The sequence below is a fragment of the Notothenia rossii genome (genome assembly GCF_949606895.1).
Source record: "Notothenia rossii genome assembly, chromosome: 3".
In the NCBI taxonomy this organism is placed as follows: Eukaryota; Metazoa; Chordata; class Actinopteri; order Perciformes; family Nototheniidae; genus Notothenia; species Notothenia rossii.
In genome coordinates, this window is record NC_136901.1 from 29,918,837 (window position 1) to 29,940,316 (window position 21,480).

Genomic DNA, 21,480 nt, shown 5'->3' on the forward strand with positions numbered 1-21,480 from the left:
TTGGGATTTTAGCCTTTGCAGACCATTTACATGTATACAAACCTATAGAACACACTCGAGGGAAGGGAACAATTCTGATTGGTGCATCCCTTTTCTAAGTAAGATGTTGCACAGTTCACAATTCAAAAGAAAAGGTGCATATATAAAACATTACTTGTACAGGTTCTTAGTTATGTGTGGTCTGTTCTTGACGAGTCAATTCATGTTGAGGATTAGCCGGAGGTTTCTCCTAAAAGAAAGATCTCCTCCTGCCTCTGCAGCAGGTTATTATGCTGATCCCCATTTAAAGCTTCCTGTTTAAATCTGTAATACAATCGAATCAGGAGAGGAGAAGGGTAGCTGCAAGTGGGGATCAGGGTTCCAGATTATGAATGGCAAGCAATGTTGAAAATGTTCTCCTTTAAACTCATAGCGCAGGCCCCTGAGGCGTGCATGTTATAACGCCTCTGATGTATTCACCGGCACCGAGCCCGGCCCATTAAACTAACGGCAATGTGCAGAAATGGATGCAGAACAAAATAAAGAGAGGAGAGGGATGATCAGGTGTATTTCTGAACAGTAAAGCTCCTCTGAGGCTGATGTTGCACATGCTCGACATCTGAGAAGAAGGTGACAATCAAGAAATGCATGCACTTAAAGAGAAGTGTCATTAATGTTCTTCTTCTGCTGGCCGCTGTGGAACACTTTAATTAAGACCATCGTGTCAGAGATGTCCATCTGCCATTTTGTTCTTTTATATTTCCTGTACATTGATCTGCTCATTACCAGATGCTTCCAACGACAAAACGATTGAGGACAATATGGAGGATAAAATCAATGATATTAGACCAAAAAAAACACTGTCCATCCCCTCATAAAGAGGAAAACATATTCCAGAGGCACTTTCCCCTGTACAAACCTCTGTGAAGAAGACTAATAAAGAGCATAATTGGCTTAATAAACTCGCAGGCGATGATAGCAAGTGATGCCAAAGTAAATCTGTTGTACTTAGTGCCACTGCGGTTTTAAAGGTCATCTTCCTGCATCAAGCCTATCAGTGAAACATCCTTGAAGTTAAACGACTTTTGATAAAAGCAACTTGATACTGAAAGGAGTTCCTGAAATGATTCAAGATGAATGCGAAGTTACATTATGCTCTTCTCAAGGTGGAGACCCAATAGTATATGCCGTTGAGTTTTAGGTGTAGCATGGAAACGTTTGATATGCTACACCTCGTCACATTATTAGGTAGAGATGGCTACTGTAGGTAGGCTCTAATTTGAAAACCGGGATAAATAAGTGTGAAAACTTGTGTCAGGGTGTGTGGTGAGCCTCATTAGTAAATAAACAGATGCCTCCACAGCTCACAGTTTAGATCAGGGGTGTCAAACTCAATTTCATCGCGGGCCACATTAGAATTATGGTTGCACTCAAAGGCTATATAAATATACATAGATACATATACATAATAAATATAAAATAATGTATTTTTTTACAATATTTTCTCTGCATTGGATTATTATCGGATAGGGTAATAGCTTCATAATTAACTACGTCTGAAAGCAGAAGTCTAGGGGAAATAATTGCAAGTCTCTTCATTGTGCATGTCACAAAATGAGATGCATTGTGGGACATGTAGTTTATGGGCAACGTTCTCCTGTAAAGCGGCACGTAACATTATAATCAACGTATTATATTCTTTGCAAGCTCTTGTGGGCCACATACAATGAAGTGGCGGGCCGGATTTGGCCCCCGGGCCTTGAGTTTGACACCCCTGGTTTAGATACAAGCCACCTTACCTTAAAAAGAAAACTCATGTGGCAATTTAGTTTTTACTCTAAGAATAGCTAGATTTGTTATAGTAACACTAACTTACGACTCGAGGTATTAGCCATTTTACAATTGAGCAGAAAATCACTTTTTCTTATTATTACTAATACATTACACACATATATACTGCAATTTACAACTTATATATTGTAGTACAAGGTTCACATTTTAACCATTGACTTATCATGTTTATATCAATATTTGTAGTCAATGTCTTTCATTGGTCATATAAGTTTAACTTGAATGTTTATAAAAATATCTTGTTTTTTTATTATACATTATTGAACTTGTTCATGTTTATAGAAATGTTTTTATTATTTTATATATATAGATAATAATAGATTATTTATGTAATTAATTGTATCCAGATAAAGCTTCAAGTACAGGAGCAGCATGTACAGAAACCCACATCCTATTGTTGGTTGCTAAGATATTAGCTTTGGGTTTTATTGTCTTTGTATACATGCAGGGTAATTGTTTCTGCATTGTCACTGAAAAATAATGTAATACAGAAGAGTGTGTCAGAGTGAGTTAGAAATTAAACAGTAAAGGTCTCCTAAATAGAAATAAAGTCTTTAAAACACGGAAGGGAAATACTTATCATAATATGTTTCTGTTTTCAACAAATCCCAAGACACAAAAATCACATCTCGTCCAAACAAAAGAAAAATGAATATTGTAGAGGATGTGTCCTCTGTGTGCAACTTGCACACTGCCCGCCCTGAGCTGCAGCTCTCCATTAGCTTCATAAAGGTGTAAGGCTATCTGGGGAAATCCCCTCATTGGTTGATTTTATAATTGCTTCCAGATACAATATTGGCCCTCAGCTGAGTGCCGTCTCGCCACAATAACTGTGTGCAGCAAAGCAGCAGTTAGGGAACACATATACTGGCTAAGGCTAAAAATATGTATATTGCAATTTGTCATATTTATGGGTTGTGTACGATGAATTAAAGAATATAAGGAATACATCTGTGCCAGTTATCACCTAATTTCGGTTCTTTTCTGTCCTTTTTCCTGCAGCTCAAAGCTGGAGAGACGGCTGCAGTCATCACCCGGGAGTTAGCAGAGCAAACGAAGCGTAATCTCCAGGCGGGAGACATCACGTTCACCGTGAAGGCCATGGTGCAGCTGGTGGACCTGCTTGACGTGCAGCTCAGGAACCTGACGCCCGGTGGCAAAGACAGCGCTGCACGGAGCCTCAACAAGGTACAAAAACGAATATCTATGCTCTAATACATATATGGCTATCTAACAGGGTGCATAAACAGGATGGTTTCTACTCCTTTACGCCAAAGCTTACAACGTTAACTCAAAAGTGCCAATTTATGAGTCCAAAACCTTTCTGAGTTTTCAAATGTATGCTTACCGTACCTTCCACACCACCTCCACCCAGTGCAACCTGAACAGTAGTTTTTTTTTTTTATTATCTGCTGCTGCTGTCAGAAAAAGTGAGACCTAGCGTTATCCTGAGGTCAATGCATATGAAACACCTTCAACTACAGCGGAGAGCATATCTGTAGCCGTCATGCATTATGCTATCAGTTCAACTTTGATGTAGTTTAAAGGATGTCATGCTCGTCTAAAGCACTACACATGCAGCATTTGATTTATACTAATAGTACAGCGTAGGTTTTCGGATCCAAGCTCTGTGAGAGTGAGTCATCTCAGCGACTCACTGCGAGCACAAATAATATTTCCTCAACAGCAAACATCAGTGACATTTAAAATGTCACTCGTTAATTTGGAGGAGCGGCTTCACTTGTAGGGGAGAATGAACACCTGGTCTCAGATAGCTTTTCGGGGGGCAGACCGTTTTTATTTCATTGCTGCGACACACACAGATGTCCCCATTGAGATTTTAGTGGCAGTGTCCTCCAATGGAGAGGCAAGGCAGTAAAGATGGCCGAAAGCAAAGGGGCAGGCAATGGGGAAACTCACGTTGAGGAGGATCTGCAGTTTATACTACCTCTTGAAAAAAGGTTTCACATAAAACCCTCCATTGAAGATCTGCTGTGGTGGAGATAGCTGCTGAAGTCTTTAGTTTCTCTTGTAAAGGTGAGGAACTGGCTCAAAAAGGCAGTTCTGTGGAGTTGAATGAAAAGAGCTTTTATTAAGGAGGTCAGGGGATTTATAATTCTCCTTCCATTGTTGCAGTACCTCTCTCCCTCGTGTTGGACGTCCTCCCGGCTGATGTTTACCTCCAATCCTTTTTGACACAATCTGCAGAGAGCTAAGCGAATTAAAGATTTTTTTTGCCGATAGCGTTGCACAATGCTCCTGCCAGCAGACAATGAGAGGATTGAGTTGGCAAACGGAGAGATCAGTGTGCTGCTCATGATCAAAGGGGAGCCGGCTCACGCTTTCCAGAGGAGTGGGCTGTGATGTGGAGCACGGGGCTCCTTTATGAGGAAACGGTGCTCTTAGGAGCTAATCTGCATGGATTTAACACGGTACCAGATTCTAGCTGTTAAGCCACACAGAAGCTTTGTTGGCTAGCCCGCTCGTTTTAGAACTCGATTAAAATAATTCAGTCTGCGTGCAGTGCTAACCGAGCTACCTGTCATTCAGGTGTGCTAAATCACAACTGAAACCGCGCTCCTGAGTTCTCACATGCATTTCTTATTTTTCTGAAAAACTCAAATACTTGCCTTGAAATCACAATCAAGTGTGCCATAGATGAATTCCCACATGGCTTGTACATCTCGTTTTAGTGCTAATTAACACACGAGCCTCTGATGTGTTTCTAAGATCAGGTATAACTAATGTATTTGCTACACGGTTTATGAAAGTGATTTGAATCTTTACTTCAAGCTGCTGAAAGAAACGTATTTCAGAGGAGTTGTTTGATATGTTAACCTTTTCCTAACTCTGATTTTCTTTGTGTTGCAGCTGCAGAAAAGAGAGCGTTCTTGCCGCTTTTATGTTCAGGTATTTGGACAAAATCTCCCCCTCTCTAAATCCCCTCCATTACCTCATTGTGGCAACTCTGCTGCCATCTTTCATCATATCATCCAAGTTCACTTCCATGCCTTGAAGTTATATGTCATCATTTCCCCCCTGCATGCACGTTTCGTGGAATTCTGCCTCTAATGTGTTTGGCCTGAGCATGAATTTTTCTCAGGTGCCTCAATCATTTAAAAAATGCCCTTAAACCATCACATCAGCAGTGCGTTCCAGTGAAATAACCCACATAAGTGGATAGCATCAGTCAAAAGAAAATGCTCTCAGGCACACTCTACTTTTATCAGAAAATGCTTAAGAACCACAGAAGTGACCTCATTACTGCAGCAAGTCAACTTCTAACTACTCTGTCAGCCAAAGTCATGGTGTGTTGTGATTCTCCCTGATGCATAATGCATGTGTGTCCTAATTTAAGGGGGGGCCTCTATTGCTTCTCTCAGTTTTTTCGCGTGCTGCTGAGTGGTTTTGGTATTCCTGAGGTGACATTTGAACTGTCATCAGAATAGTTAGACGGGAAAACTGTGGAATAAGTTGACATCTTGTCTGCCGTACAGATGCTCCCATAAAGCTGCACTTCTCATTAGAGACAGACGTTTGTTGTGTGCACGCTCTGCAGCTCATGTAAAGCAACATGCATTTGCCTACATTCCTCCGAGGCATGTCAGAAGGCACTGCTGCTGAAACAAAACAATTTCCCAATATGGATGAATAAAATACATCTAATCTAACCATATTGAATCTAAAAATAAAAAAATACTCATATATTTTATTTCATATGTTGCATATATTACATATTTTATTTTTTATTTTTTTACTACATTCTATGGAATAACTGTCCAGAAAAACGAATTCCCCTGGGATAAATAAATATTTCTGATGACTTATTCTAACATTTTCATAGCAATCCAATAATTGATGATATGTTTCAGTCTGCAGAAACATAGTCAAATACACCAATATCAGCAGTATGGAGCCAAGTCAGTGGCACGGCTAAAGAAGGTAAAACTCTGTGATTTACCTGCAGCTGCTGCACCTGGCCTCATGTTTCCACACTGAGGCTATTTCGTACATTCCCACAGCTGACTGTACGCTGTGCTGTGCACCTCCTCCTCTTGCTCCCTCGCTGGGTTGATAAATTCAAACACCTCTGAGGAGCCTTCACTTGACGAAGCGGAATAATGGAGCAACATCTGTGGCCGTAGGTAAACACCGCCATCGACTGCACGCTTCGCTAGCCTTTCAGGGACTTTTCATTGATTAGAGAATTTGGGCAATCGTTTCTCCAGCGGGGCCCTAATGGTTGACATAAATGGGATTAACAGAGGAATTCAAAGCAAATGAGACGCGCACTTGCCTCTGCTGCTGCAAACACACCTCAGTACTTTGGGAACACGGCAGAGTGTGCGAGTGCAGGTGCGGTTGTGCTGAAGGACGACACACTCCAAGATAAAGTGCAGGGCTTCAGGTTAATGTCTAAATGAGGTAAAGAGTCATTCTCATTGGTTTTAAGTGGTGAATTCACCTCGTTCTGACGTTTTTTCTCTTCAGCATCAACTTCACACCTGTGCCTATGAAACAGTCATTGGTTGTGACTTCTTCTGAATCCGTCTCGGTTGTTCATAAGCAGTGATCTCTGTCACAAGTCATAACCAATTTGGCCTTGATAAACTACAAAGCATATCATGTCCTGTGTTCGCCCTGCAGGATTCCCCGTGGTGCCCTTTGATTTTCCAACAAACATGATGAAAACAGCGGCCTCCTGTGCCTCATAGTAACAGCAGTTTGTTTATGGGTAGTGACATTATGGTCCAATTACTGAGATTATGTCCATCCACTAAGCTAAAGTCAAGCACGCTAGCTTTGGATAGTGTCTTCCTGCGGCATTTATTGTGTTCTAAAGCAGAGAAGTATGTCGTGCAACACACAAAAGATCAACATAATATCTTGTGAAGCCAAGTGAGTGTGAATGTTGAGGACAGAGGGAGGATCCGGCGCTGCGACCCCTCATTAAAACGACACCTTCACACACAGAGACGACCGGGGGAGGCTACTGGCGCAGATGACCTGAGAGCAGGCGGAACGGAGGGAGGATCCTCATTCCAGAATGTAACGAGATTATATAATTTCTCTGGCGGTAAATTTGTTGGAAGATGAAGATAACCTCCTCCTCATAAACGGAGCGATATCCTCATCTGGCCTGCAGGGAGCTATGCATATTGTGAGATGAAGAGATGCAAGTGGAAGGAGTTTTCAGGGATTGTATCCTATATTTATGTTCATTAAGGTAGCATGATATTATTAATACATGCATACCGCTAATTATGAAATGTCAAATAAAAGAGAGCTTGAGGTGTTTTTTTAAGTACAATCGATTACTTCTCACAAGATGTTTGGGATTAATAGTGTCTCCTGCAGTGTTGGCATTTTTTATTGGAAAAAATAGCATATCATTGTAGCTATAGCTTTAAAGTTAGCTTGGCCCCGTGACTAGTATGAGCTTTACTGCAAGTTGGTTTAAACTAGTATGAAATATTTTTTTCATTGTCAACCACAGTTCCAACCAAGCCCCCACACTTCTCTTACCCTGGCAACATCAACCTGCTCTGACTGGGGACTTCCAAAACGCTCTCAAGCAAACGTGGAAATATAATCCCTCCACCTGGTCCTGGGTCTGCCCCTCAGCCCCCGCTCAGCTCCTCCTTAGGGAGGCGACCAGGTGGCACCCTTACTCCCCAAACCACCTCAACAGGCTCCTTTCAACGTGAAGCAGCAGAGGCTCTACTCCGAGTCCCTCGCTATGACTGACCTTATCCCTAAGGGAGATGCTAGCCACCCTCCGGGGAAAACCCATTTGAACTGTTGTATCCACAGATCTCAATCTTTTGGTCATGTTCCCCCCCCTTCATGACCATAGGTGAGGGTAGGAATAAACATGGCCTTCTGATTCAGCTCTCTCTTCATCACAACAGTGCACAAAGCTCCCGCTGCTCCGATTCTCCAGCCCATCTCACGCTCCATTGTCCACCCACTCAGAACAAGACCCCGAGATACTTGAACTCCTCAACTTAGGTTAAGACTCATTCTCTACTCGGAGTGGACAGTCCATCAGTTTCCTGCTGAGTACCATGGCCTCACATTTAGAGGTGCTGATCTTCTTGACAGCCGCTTCACGTTTGATTTTTGTCCTGTGAAAAATAAAAAATCACAAACTCACTTACAAAACAACTTTTTAAGAGCCGAACTGAAAGTATTTCCTTAGAATGAGAAATGTCTGCAGGAAATGTTAAATTAGTGTTACATTGAACAAATTAATTTGTAAAAACAAAAGTGAAATAGTAGCAACTGGAAATAATTAGGAAACAAAACTGTATTTTTGTTAAACAAACAATCTTATATTCAGAGTATAACATGGCGGTTTACAGTATAACAACTTTAATTCAATTAGGCAACAGGTCAACATGGATGACGTTTTGTATTTCTAAAATACATGCTTCTAAAACTGGGTAAGGCATGTCTCTAATAAAATGTATTTGTAATGAAAGTCAGCCTCTCTGCTGTTGATGAATAAATAAACGGGCTGATGTGTGGGAATAGTACAATAGTGAGATTAAACATAAAAAAATAGACAAAAAGCAGAGAGATAATCCCTCACAGACACAACCACCCGCCTACAAGAGAGAGAGATATAATGAAATATTAAACGAGAAGCTTGCAGAGATTTTCAGAGAAGGCGAGGATTTGGCTCCCAGGTCAAATGAAAAAAAAACAGAAATGATGCAAAAGCCTCTCCTGAGCCGATGTCGCTAGATACATTTGTGTTGATTGTACTTCTAATTTTGAGTCAGACAAAAGTGAGAGGAACCAACAGGAAGGGAGAAGGAGAGGGAGATCAGCCTCCGCCAGAATCAATTTCCCAGACCTAGAGTTCATTTCATCAATCAGCACACACACCTTGGACCGCAGCCAGGCTACGCTAATGGCCCATGCTCTGCAGCTTTTCACGCCCTGTCCTCCTTCTCCTCCTCCTTTTTCCACATGGAACATTCCTGCAGCTGAGGAGCATTTCCCCTCTTGTACCAGGAACCAGAACACACTACCTTCTTTCAGCACAGGAAAGGAAAGTAGACAAGGAAATGTGTGAGTTAGCTTCAGCAGACTGGAAGCTACTTGTGACAGATGGAGTGGCAGCGTGCTAATGGCATCACGTCTCAACTGTGCTGCTGCATGGGCGCACATCTCCAGCTCACCGGCTGCTGGCTGTAGCTTCATGTTTAACATCAGAGTGGGCATGCTGTAGACGCATATCTGAGTGCTGATTCTGCAGGGGAAGATGTTGGTATTGTTCTCAAGGCTGTTTTGGTCATGCTTGCTTCGACTCTACAAAGCTGTGTCACAAAAACACTCTTTTGACTCTTGTTCCTTATACATTTGGAGGGAAACATATACCTACAGGTCTTTTTGGTAGGAGATAACATGTACAGTAAACATGCTAAATGAATATCATAGCCATCACTGCGGTTTAAAAAAAGATACGATTTATGTCATTCTTCTTCTTCTTCTTCGTGAATTGGAGAATTTGTCGGTGCATTGGCTTTGAAAGAAAGGTCTGGATACATGACATCAGTTTTTTAAGGCTCCAATGCTGTTTGACACACATGCTGTAGAAAGCTTAACAAGACCATCAGGGACACAAAGTATAACACTGGAAAGACACTTATTTGACTCTTCTAAATAGTTATTAACCATTTTAGAGGACAAAGGCATTAGCATGCTTCCCTTGGATATCAGTCGGAGTTTAGTTTTCTTTTGGACATTATTAACACTAACATAGATGTTTTGTATGTGAAGTATCTCTCTTCAGTCCTGAGATTTCAATTATCTGGTTTTAATGAGGCAAAATTGCCATGCCACAGACATATTAATATCAGTAATGAATAATCTGCGTCTCAGCGATTTGGTAATCTGTTGCATGTCCAACAGATGCTCCATGAGTGATTGTCAGCGTCATTCTTTTACATCATAAATGCCTTAAAGAAAGCTGATCTTTATTACAACACCGCTTTTGGTAAATGTTTCATACACACTTTTATTCACTATCAATTATCCATTGTGCATTCACAAAGTTACTGACCCCTTCTTCTGCCTTTCTGCCTACGCCTCCGTCTCCGCTGCATGCAAAGCAGCGAGTCCATCAATCGTTCCCCTGAACAACCATTATTCCAGTGTTTTAAGAAGTGCTGAAAAAAACATTGCAGTGGTGAACAAAGGGAAATAAAATGTCAGTGCCTGAAGAAAAGGAGCTCCTTAATTGAGAGCGAATCAACCTCTGCCTGGAGCTGAATGTCAGGAGGTGTGATTGGAGATTGGCTGCAGATAATGAATAATTACATCAAAGTTGCCAGACTGCGTGCACACGAGCGTGCGAGTTTCTCTGTTTTTGTGTACGAGCAGGTGCAGAGGTGTGTGTTCGCTCTTGCGTCAGCCTCTCAGTGTGTGTGGGCGGCTCGTGTGTGCCCGGTATGTTTTGAATGAGGAGAAGCCAGCTGGTGCTGTTTGAAATTCTCATCCAGCGTCAGTGAGCCGGACACAATCTCCTCTTCTATCACAGCCATTCCAAACAAACATACAACTTAACATCATGAGGTAATTGTGGGGTCCATTACACTTTTTTTTCATCAGGAAGTCATTTGATACACTAAAGCACATGATTCCTCTTATTCGCCTGTGGCTTTATCCCTGTGCTGTTTTCTGAGTCACACTCAAACTCTTTCATAATGCGCTGATCAAAACAGGGATCTGATCGAAGTTCAGAGAGAACTTGACACTCCCTGTTTTTAACACGCATCAGATCTTCTATCTTCTGCATGTCACAGATTAAACTGGCTTTTGAAGAAGTGCAAAAAGGAAAATCAAAAGTCAGACCATTTTTACATCAGATATGAGATTTCCTCTTTTAAAGGCGGATTGGTTACGCCGTGCAGGAAATGTCTAATAATTCTGCATTCGCCCACCTCAGAAATGTATTTTCTTCCACTCTCACACTCATTTTGCTCCTCAGTGCAGAATTGGATTAATTGCTTAGCTTGACCAATTAGTATTCTCTTCATATATCTTGCCATTGGCATTTTTAAATCTTTAATGGCTCTTAATTTTTCATCTTGTCTTCGAGAATGTTTCTTCCTTGCTTCCTCGCTTTGGCGTTGTTGTGTGAAGATTATAAAGAAGGCCTAATAGTTGTTCTGAGATTTTAAAGTGCAGGAAGGATGCTTGCAGATTGATGCTAGCAGCGATACCTTGTTCATGCACTGTGTTAATGTTTCCGTGTGTAGTGCATTGGGAGCGTCTGCATGGAGAAACATTAATCATACCAATTAAAGACTCTAGCCTTAAGTCATGTACAAACTCGCCTCTAGCATTGTGGTGATTAATTCTTCTAGAAGATAAAAACTAGTGTAACATCATGTTCAATGTCAAAACAGATGAAGGTGCTACTTTCTATCTCCAAAAGCATAAAATTGCTCAGTCGAAATATTATCAAGGAATATTACTTCAAATGAAAAAGGGGGGAAACACTTCATGCCTCCTCCTTCCACCGTCCCTCAGGGTTGCACGATTTGTTTTTCAGCCCCTTTCCTCTCCCCTCACTCGCACCGTTTACCACATCACCTCCACATACAGCGGCAGTCCCTCAGCAGCTTAGCTCTTCTCACTGAATCAATGATCTGCCTCCACAGGCCATGGTGGAGACGGTCAACAATCTGCTGCAGCCGCAGGCGCAGGCGGCGTGGAGACAGCTGAGCACCGCGGAGCAGCTGAGGGCCGCTACCACGCTGCTGGACACGGTGGAGCAGGGCGCCTTCATCCTCGCCGACAACCTGCTGAAGACCGACATCGTGCAGGAGAACACCGAGAACATCCGTGAGTGCAAGCAGTGTCTGTCTTTACATGCAGGAGCCATTTACATGTGCATATACTGAATGTAGAGGAGGGTATTAAACATCGCTTCCAGAAATGTTTTTCATCTTATAAAGGAAACATTTGGAAAGACTGTTACCTCAATCTTTCTGTTGAGAGTTGTTCACACAATGTTTTTAGTGCTTTTGAACATTTAGTTTGGAGTCTATCTTCACATGCAGATGTCCTTTACCTGTAAATACTGTATATATGAAGAAACAGACACACCAAGGAATCATTCTCAATATCCCCTCCAACGTGTGTTAATATACGTACAAATAGTAGGTGTTCAATGGTTCAAGCGCTTTGTTTGGAGTGTCTTTTCAACTTGCCAGTGCTATGAACCCTTGAATGTGGAGAACACTAAAGTGTTATAAAGGTATAATAAGGGTACACACATTTTGAAACTGCCTGATGCTAACTTGGTGTGAAAATAGACTGCACAAAAAATAAGCATGCAATGTTTTCCGCCATGGATGCATTAGGAAAAACATCTTCCTATTCATTCCTATGGACAGTGTTCACTGGGCACATTACGCTCTGTTAGGCTCTTTCTCCGGCTCCTGCTGACTCACACTAACATTGCATTAAAACATATATTTTATAATTACTATATACTCCCATGCCTTCCAAATTGCATTAGAAGGCACGGATCAAATTCTGATAAATAATAATTTCCTGGAGTGAGACTTAAATTATCTATATCACTTTGGCTTGCTGTTTTTCAGCAATTAAAGCATTGAAAATGGCATGGCATCGAGCAAACACTTAATTATACTTTAATTTGGTTGACTTCGCCTACATGAGTAAACCATCTTGGACAGAATTAAGTTAATTTGTCCTCAAGCTGCTGGGAAACAGATTAGTGGCTCAGCTGGAAGACAGCAGCAGTGTGGATTGTGATATTTAGGAAAATGGAAATTTAAAAATGTTTGGTTTTATCTGTTTAATGTTCACATATGTCTGTGACTTCTTCTTCTCTGTCAGCTGTAAATCAACAATCATCTGATAATTATTCTTATATTAATGTAACTTGCAGACCAGGGATCACTGCTCATTATCCAAAGTATAAATGCCAACAGACAGATAATGGAGCTACTGTCATCAGTAGTAGAATGTATTAAGCATACATTGAGAGAGCACAAATTCAAATAAATGAAATAACCGGTTCTGCAATAAAAAGACAAAAATAATGTCATGATGAATTGCCTCTCTTCTCAGAACAAATCTAAAAATATAGGTCTGCTGACTTAAAAAGGAAGCGAGAATTAATAAGGGATTTGATTGTATCTGGCGTACAATTCATGTGGGTATTAAGAGATTCTGGATTTGGAGAGGAGTGGGGTTTTACAGCTCGTGCAGGTAGTCTGGTTAATTATGGGATGTCGACATGTTTACTGCGCCTCATCTCTCTATTTCCTCAGCTTATTTAGCCACGCAGGAGCCCTTAAATAAGGACCATTTAAACATCAGTGCAGCAGCTGACTCATGATCCCTCACACTGATTTGCACTAAAGTGTGTGTGCAGATGTGTCAAACACACCTGCTGTCAACACTGTTCTCCTTAGAGTGAATAGAGAGAAATCCTCGTCCCAAATTTCAAGCTGATAATGAGATCTATTTTCTTTCAAAGGCAGCGGGATATTTTCTCTCTCCATTGTGTGTCTGTTTGTGTTTACACGTCACACTTCGCCTGTGCGCTTCACTCTCCGCGTGATAATCTGATGAGCAGATTTCTGCCGATTAGCGTGTTATTTAAACGGCTTTGAAGGTATAGCCTTCGGGGTCCAACGTCGACTATGGCATCAAAGGAACTCCCCAAAGCCCACCGTAAGCTCTTTTACACAACCTCACAGGGAACAGAGAGGCAGAGAGGCAGCGGGGAAATGCTTCCTCTATTCCAGAGGCAGGCGTGGAATCCAGGGAACGGTGAGCTATCTGGGGTATTGTCTTGGCTAAGTCGAATAGGAAGGTATCACCAAACCCCCTGGCCTTTGCAAAAGCACAAGAGAACCTTAAAACAGAAGAGAAAGTATGAGAACAGACACAAAGGCAGGATTAGATGTGGCCTCTCTTGTAGCTTTCTTTGGCGATAACCTTTATCAAAGACAGAGATGTCACAGTCCACCGCCATCACATCAGCTGCATGCCTTATCGGGCTTAATGAAGTTTCTAGTCCTTACACTTGATGGAATTGTGTTTCCAGTTGAGATTCTCCAGCGCAGACTAATCTGCCGTTCGGTTTCTGTGTGGAGATGACTGCCATTAGTGAGGTGCAGTGGCAAGGAGCGTGAAATGTTTGGACTGATCACCTCTGCAGCAGAGGAAGGGAGCCGAGGTGACGCCGTCTCAAAACACGGGCCAGAAATTGGTCATTTGTGAAAACACATCAGACAACTCTACTTCCATCAAGGTAAAGGTTAGTCAGTAGGATTTGAAGAGGGAAGAGGAGGGAGATCGCTAAATGATCTAAACATGGATGAGGATTGATGTGAGGGAACTTACTTCCTGTTTCTCCCCTGGACACCTGGAGCTGATGATGACACTTCAGGAAGTCACTGCACCAGGAAGATAACCCCTGTAAATATATATATATATATTACTGGTTGTTCTTCTGGATGCACTAGCAGGGCTATTCAATTAGTTTGGAATTGGGGCCGGTTGAAGAAAATGATCCAAAGCAAGGGGCCGGGAAAAAAATGGCTCGAAATATGAGTATTCATATTAAGAGCTTCAGATACAGTAAATACTACAGCAGGTCACCCTTGAAAAAGAGTTCAATGATCTCAATGGGATTCACCTGCATAAATAAAGGTTTGAAATGAAATGAAATGACTACAACAGCATAGTGGAGTGCATATATGTTATTTAATTAAATCAAACATAGCCCCAAGGCCTTTATAAATGGCAAGTTCAGAACTCAGTACATGTGAAGCTAATATAACCATCAACTTTAGATTTAGATTAAATGATCTAATAATTCACACAAAATAGCAATTTAGGGCCATACACAAACAACAGTGCATATTATGGTATAATAACAATAAAGACAAGTGAGCCATACCACATCAATTGCTTAATTAAAAGCAAAAACAATTATCAAAAGACTTGTATTAATTACCAAACCACAACACACAGCCTTTTAAAACGCAAACCTTTTTTGATTAACATAGTGATAACTGACATACAGTATGCAACCAACTTGGCAGATATGTGCCATCTAATGAGAGAAATGGCATTTTTTCGATTTAGCAAGAGCAGGGAAGTCGGGAGTATACGTTGTCATGGCAATACGCATACAGTGATGCAGATGCTGGTCAGTGAGGGATGCTCGATTATTAGTTTTTATGGCATTCATATGTGAGAAAACCGATTCGCACGTGTAAGTCGAGCCAAACATTGTGAGGACAAAAAGTGCAAGACCCCTTGAATGAGGGAATTTCTCGTGGCTGACTTCATGAGTCCAGAACTTTTCAGAACCTGCCAGCTGAAATGACTGTCGCAGGTCATCTGATGACTGAATGTCAATGAGTTCGAGTTGTAAAGACGCCTCATTTAATGTCACAATCAGCTCCTTTGCTTTCAGTGCAAACTCCCCCTCTACATTCACAGAGAAAGGGTCCTTCACAAATCTCATCACTTCAGTCGGGAGACTGAAATGTTCAAACCTCGCGGCAAAGTTGGTTTTCAATGCGTCCATAAATCCAGTCATCACCTCGGTGATTTGTAAACCTGCAGTGCGCAGTGTTGGAAAATGGAGCATTTTGCCTGGACATGAATCCGCAAAAAAAAGTGTGAGCTTTTTTTGAAACGCATGGAGTCTCTCCAGAAGTTGTGTAACCATTTTATCTCTGCCCTGCAGCTCCAAATTGAGTTGGTTCAGATGTTGGAAAATGTCGCTCAAAAAGCAAACAGCAGCGTAAAACTCATCATTCTCTATCAGACACAGAAAGGCGTTGGCTTTTTTATGTTTTGAATTGCGGAGAAACGCCATGATCTCCTCCTTAAGTTCACAAAATAGTTTCAAGACGTTTCCTTTGCTTAGCCATCTAATATCACTGTGCATGAGCAAATCATTATATTGAGCTGACATGTCTGACAACATCTGGCGGAAAAGGCGGTGCTGTAAACTGGAGTTACAACGAATAAAGTTAATAATCGCCATGACAGAGTCCATTGTGTTTTTTAACTCACCACTCAGTTTTGCGCACAGGAGGCTTTGGTGGATGAGGCAATGAAGCGATCTCAGCTGTGGAGCCACATCTGCCAGCCTAGCGGACAGTCCCTGTGTTCGGCCCGACATCACAGGGGCCCCATCCGTTACAAGCATGTTAATACGATCCAATCCCAACTTGTGCTCCTTGAAAAACAAAACCACTTTGTGGAACATCACCTCACCGGACGTGTGTCCATCCAAAGGACTTAATCCAAGTAGATCCTCCCGAAAGCACTCACCATCAAAAAATCTAACATAGAGGCACAGCTGTGCAACATCGCTGCTGTCAGTGGATTCATCAATAGCTAGCGACATAACCTCCGCCTTTCTCAGTTTGAGAATCTCAAAAACGTCCGATGCAAGGGTCTCCACTCCCCTTGATGTTGACGTGTCAGAAATCGGAATGTTCTTAATTGAGTCAATAACGCTTCCTCAGTTCCTCAATTGATGCAAGCATATACTCTTTGACTGTCTCTGCGTCCGTAAAAGGCCTTTTCTTTTTGCCTGATATCCAGGCCACTCGTAGGGACGCTGCGGTAGCTCTCTCTTGGTCAGTGCAAGCCCGAAACAGGGAGCTACGTCTTTGGTCATAGCACGAAGTTAGCCCCAAAATCTTCTGGCGGCAAGCATCAGACGCCCTGGAAAAGTGGCCACAGTTGGCGTGAGCTGTCTTAAAATGCCTTCTCAAGTTTTACTCTTTACACGGGCCTCCCACTGACATTTACACACAAGTACTTCTTTTTCCACTTGCTGTTGAATTGCCGGTTTTCGGTGTCAACCTTTCGTTTTTTTAACGTAGAAAGAGACATTTTGATATCCAACTATGCTGACCAGGTTTGATTAATCGTACGATTGGCCCGAAACCGTCGAAGGTGCGCGAGCTTGTAGTGAAGGGCAGCGCGAGCTGCAAGGACGCGCGTAGAGACGCAATAAATGACAGGAGTTACTAGTAGGTGGGTTCGAAACCCGAGCCCGCCAAAGTTTTCAGGCAATGTCTTCCCCTCTATCTCTCAATGTAACACCCTCTCAGGAATAAAGGCACTCTGGCCCAAAAGAAAAAATGTTAAATGAACTTTTTTTTAAATTAAACTTTAATTTGATTTTTTTTTACTTTTTAACATTATACTCAAAGGGCCAGTAAATATCACCCGGGGGCCGGATTTGGCCCGCGGGCCGCCAATTGAATAGCCCTGCACTACAGCATTTCTTTGTGGGAGTTTGGGCCACATCTTTTCTTTCAACACACAGTGGATTCGTGTCAGTGCTCTGGAGTTAATGTGACATTTAGGAAAGCGTAGACTTCACACAGGTCAGCGGTCTCTCCAGTTGAGAGCACACTCCACTGCTTTATGAAGCTCAATTGTATGCTGGAACTGTAATTCTGATGGAATTAGCTTTTTTATTTCTGCTGCTATTCCCTGCCAACAGCAAGCTCGTTTTCCTGTGCTGTGTGACGCTGGAGTCTTTGAACCGTAAATTAGGAGCTGGCTGCAGACACAACATCTGCTGAGCTGCAGCTTCGCTTTATCTGCTGCTCTTATCTCCCGCTCTCTACACCCCTCCTTGAAATGAATGTGTCTTTTAATTCAAAGGCCAGAGAAAACCTTTGTTTTGACAGTCTGAGAGGAAAACGTTTCACCTGAACTCTTGATAGGCAGTTGATTAAGAGTCCTGCTGACACACAGATGTGAAAGGAAAGGATGTGATGCATTCAGGCTCAGTGGAGCTGCTTGGAGCAACACAATAAGCTGTCACAGGAGATTTTATTGTTCGTTTAGTTTTACATTTCATATGCATGATGAAAGAATGTTCTTAAAAGGGATTTTTTTGTATATTTTATTCATATTTAACCTCATGTTACTCTTAATTATTTAAGAAAACTTTGAATGGTTCCACAGTGAACCAATAGACAAAAAAGTGATGTGAATTCTGTATCACAACTTCCTGTTACGATCCATCAAGACCACTTTGTTTCTGATTCTCTGTTCACTGTGGAGACAAAAACAATGCTTCTTTAAGAATTTAAGGTAACCTGGGGAGATTGTTTGAAAAGGAAATGATGCTTTTGTGTGTGAAGTATTTCTTGAAGATGTTATGTGGCATGAAACACATATCTTTGACGTCAACAGAACAAAGTTACAGTCAATATAGCCGATAGTCAAATTAAATGTAATCATGTAATATTAATTTAGTCATTCACAAATCTTGTCATCAAACTCTCAGATCGAAATCATTAACCATATTTAATATTCTGTGGAATATGGAACATGCCTCAGCTGCTATTGTGTAGGATACAAATCTAACGTATTGATTCTTAACATGCTGTCCTGTGTTTTTTTTCTGTGTGTGCAGAGCTGGAAGTGGCGAGGATGAGCACTGATGGGAACTTACCCGATCTGAAGTTCCCACAGACCGGAGGACAGGGCAACTCCATCCACCTGTCGGCCAACACGCTCAAGCAGCACGGGAGAAACGGTGAGGAAACACAACGCTAGTCATGCTTCAGTTGGTGTGTCGTGTTTTATTCAGGATGTGATATAACAGACATGGCTATAAAAAATACTGTTGCATTGCTTTTAATTTCTTGCATGTCTTACATTGCATGGAAGTCTTGTAGTAAATTCATTACAGATGCATTGAATAACTTTACATGTTCCTTCCAAATCCTCTTATATGGTCTGCATATAAAACAACTGGATCGATGTGAGAGTTTAAATAGGACCCATGCTGTACATTCGAGAGCTTCCTCCAAACTAAAATGAGGTTGTTAGAAACAATGAGAAACGTCCACGAGTAATACCGGTCCATTTTTAGATTGTATTATCAGCCCATGTAAATGAGGCTGGGCCCCCGCGGCGCCCGGCTCCTCTCAGCTGGAGGACGCGTCCACGTCCAGGATCATTAGAGCTGGGTGGCCCATATCTCCCCGTCAGACGGCGCCGTAGCACCCTAACTATTTCCTTTTCATCTGAGTGAGTGATCTCAGTCTCGGCAGGAGGGAGCTTCCTTTCATATCAATACTCCACAGTGAGGCTGCAGGAGGTGATGATGAGGAAGAGGATTTTAACGAGAGGAATGCTCGCCTTTGTCAGTGCCAGCGGTAGAGACTAACCACATTTTTGGGATGCTGAATTCAAATAACTGTCTGTTGATGTTGGAAAGATTTCTTTCCTCTTGTGGAATTATGTTGGCAACCCTGACGCTGGTCTGTGTTTTGACAGTTTACAACAGTGTTGCTAAAGCTCACTGGTGTTTGATATTATGTATAAGTCTTCGAACTAGCATATTGTTGTCAAATGATATTACCACTGCACGGCTCATTATGTTTAGTCCCTTTGTTGTTTTTAAGGCTCAATTCCTTGTTCCACTTGAATATAATCTTAATCCTAGAGTATGCAAACATATTTTAGACATAGTGAAGAGTCTAGCTTTGTGGCACCACAGAGTTTAGGGCATCCCTCCTATTATGTGTTTGTGAATGTATTCTCTGCTCAGGACTGAGTTTTTCTGCCCCATCGTCTTCCTAAAGGTGAGATCCGGATTGCGTTTGTCCTGTACAAACACATCGGGCTCTACCTCTCAACGGAAAACGCCAGCATGAAGCTGGGCAGCGAGGCGATGGCGACCAATTACTCGGTCATCGTTAACTCCCCGGTCGTCACGGCGGCCATCAACAAGGACTCCAACAAAGTGTACCTCTCCGACCCGGTCATCTTCACCATCAGACATCTGCAGGTACGCTGTGCTTTCGGTCTCTTTTGCACACAAAGAATCCCATCTCAAATTTTTACTCGGGAGGTGTGAAGGATTGCTCACAGAGTGTTGCCGTTGTTGTTTACTAGTCCGAACAAACACTAGACTGATCTCTTGAACAAATATCCATCACACTGAGCCTCACTGCAGGCTGCTGAGTCATGGTGGGGAGCCACGACTTCTCCCTCTTGACTCCATTATCTTCTCCACACTCTGCTTCCCTCCAAATATCCCTGTTTGTCTGCGAACAGCGCCCTCAGCCATTACCACGCGTGTTGAGCAACCATAGGAGAGTTGCAGCAGGTCTCATGTGTAGGAGGGACCTGGCAGGAAGCAACACGGCAGAAACAACCTGCAGAGGGAAAGAGAATACAAGAGGGAGAGCTTGTGGATGTCAACTGATGGTAAAATGTCAAGGGGCAACATCAGCACAGTTATTGCTCTGAATCACCTTAAGAGTCATTTGCAGATTCCATTCTTTTTACTGTTTTGATAAAACGATGCCCTTTCACAAAAGTGTGTTTCCTGCACTTCTCAGCTTACTGTCTGTCAATCACGCTAAATTGACATAGACACACAGACATTTACATATAGATTGCATTCTGTGTACACCGATGGCTGTACAATTAATCGTAAAATAATCATGCGCAATTAATTAAACTTGATTGGATGCAATATTGACTTTTTGCATGTACAGAAGCGTGCTGTGGAGCATCAAATGAAGACTCTGACGCTCTGATTATCTGGCCTACTTGTGGCTGCAGGACAGCATATTTTAGTTTCTTTGAAAAATAAATAATATTTAGCGTACAACTACTCACTAATAACTGTGATAACTAACTTTTAGTCAATTCTGTGCATGTTTCGTCAAGTTGGGGAAGATGTTTCTTCATTTGCGTCTGTTTTGGCACTTTTGTATTGTTTGGCATTGTTTCAAAAGCTGCAGCACATTTCTCCGAATAGAAACATTTTGGGCCAGCGTAAAAATGATAGCTTATTCATCTAGAATGCGTCGAGCCCTTGAAAATGAACCTTAGTTTTCTAATCTCAAGTGCAATTTTTTTTTGTTCTCCACACTTTATCCCGCTCTGATGCGTGAGGTTTTGGATCGCTGCTCTTCTGGGGAGGTGATGATGTGTCCTCTGGTTATTGTTTTGCTTCCCTGCCTCACCACTTAATGGAACTCATTAAAGTCATTAATGGGACGGAGGGTCGTCCTATCTGCTCGCCGAGGAGTCTTTTACACGCCGTTTGGATGTGTGAAGGGTAAACTCAGTCAGCGGCAAATTTACATTCACAGAGGATAAACCTTATTAGACTAATTAGCCTACAGCGAGAGTGAGAGTACGACAAACTGCAGCTCCTCGCAGAGTTAACAGTAAGACGGCGGACATGTTTAACCTTGGCAGCTGTGCATCACAAAGAAAAGCCACATCTGCTTTGCTTCTGAAGACGCCAAATAAATTGGGCTCAAGAGGGAAGGGCGGTTGATGTATCTAGTTATCATTCCTTTTGTTTGGTTGTGCAGTGGATGCGGGTGACTTGTGTAAAATGGCGAGCGAGATAGAGGGGCAGTCCATTGGAGTTAAAAAGAAAGTAAAAAATGGCATGATGCTGTATGACAGTAAAACCAGCTTCATATTGAAAAGGGCAGGAGAAAACTATTCTCGGGATGTTTATTCTGCAAAGAAAGGATTTAAGCATTTAACTTGATAAAACTACCGGTGATAAACTCCAGACCCCTTGTTTGACCTAGTCAGGAGACAACCTGCGGCTTCACGCAA

The 21,480-nt window shown here is 42.1% G+C and overlaps 1 protein-coding gene across 24 annotated transcripts in view; it reads left to right on the forward strand.

Annotated features, from left to right (window-relative positions):
- LOC307031165 (adhesion G protein-coupled receptor L3) overlaps positions 1 to 21,480 on the forward strand; it is a 183,693-nt gene that overhangs the window by 131,311 nt on the left and 30,902 nt on the right. For 20 of the 24 annotated variants that reach the window (XM_079668007.1, XM_079667996.1, XM_079668013.1 and 17 more), the window contains 5 exons: positions 2,833 to 3,018; positions 4,702 to 4,740; positions 11,508 to 11,691; positions 18,296 to 18,418; positions 19,473 to 19,678. In XM_079668007.1, the coding sequence (XP_079524133.1) occupies positions 2,833 to 3,018; positions 4,702 to 4,740; positions 11,508 to 11,691; positions 18,296 to 18,418; positions 19,473 to 19,678 (738 nt within the window). The remainder of the gene's footprint in view (positions 1 to 2,832; positions 3,019 to 4,701; positions 4,741 to 11,507; positions 11,692 to 18,295; positions 18,419 to 19,472; positions 19,679 to 21,480) is intronic. The other 4 variants (XM_079668017.1, XM_079668009.1, XM_079668000.1 and 1 more) reach the window with 1 other exon arrangement.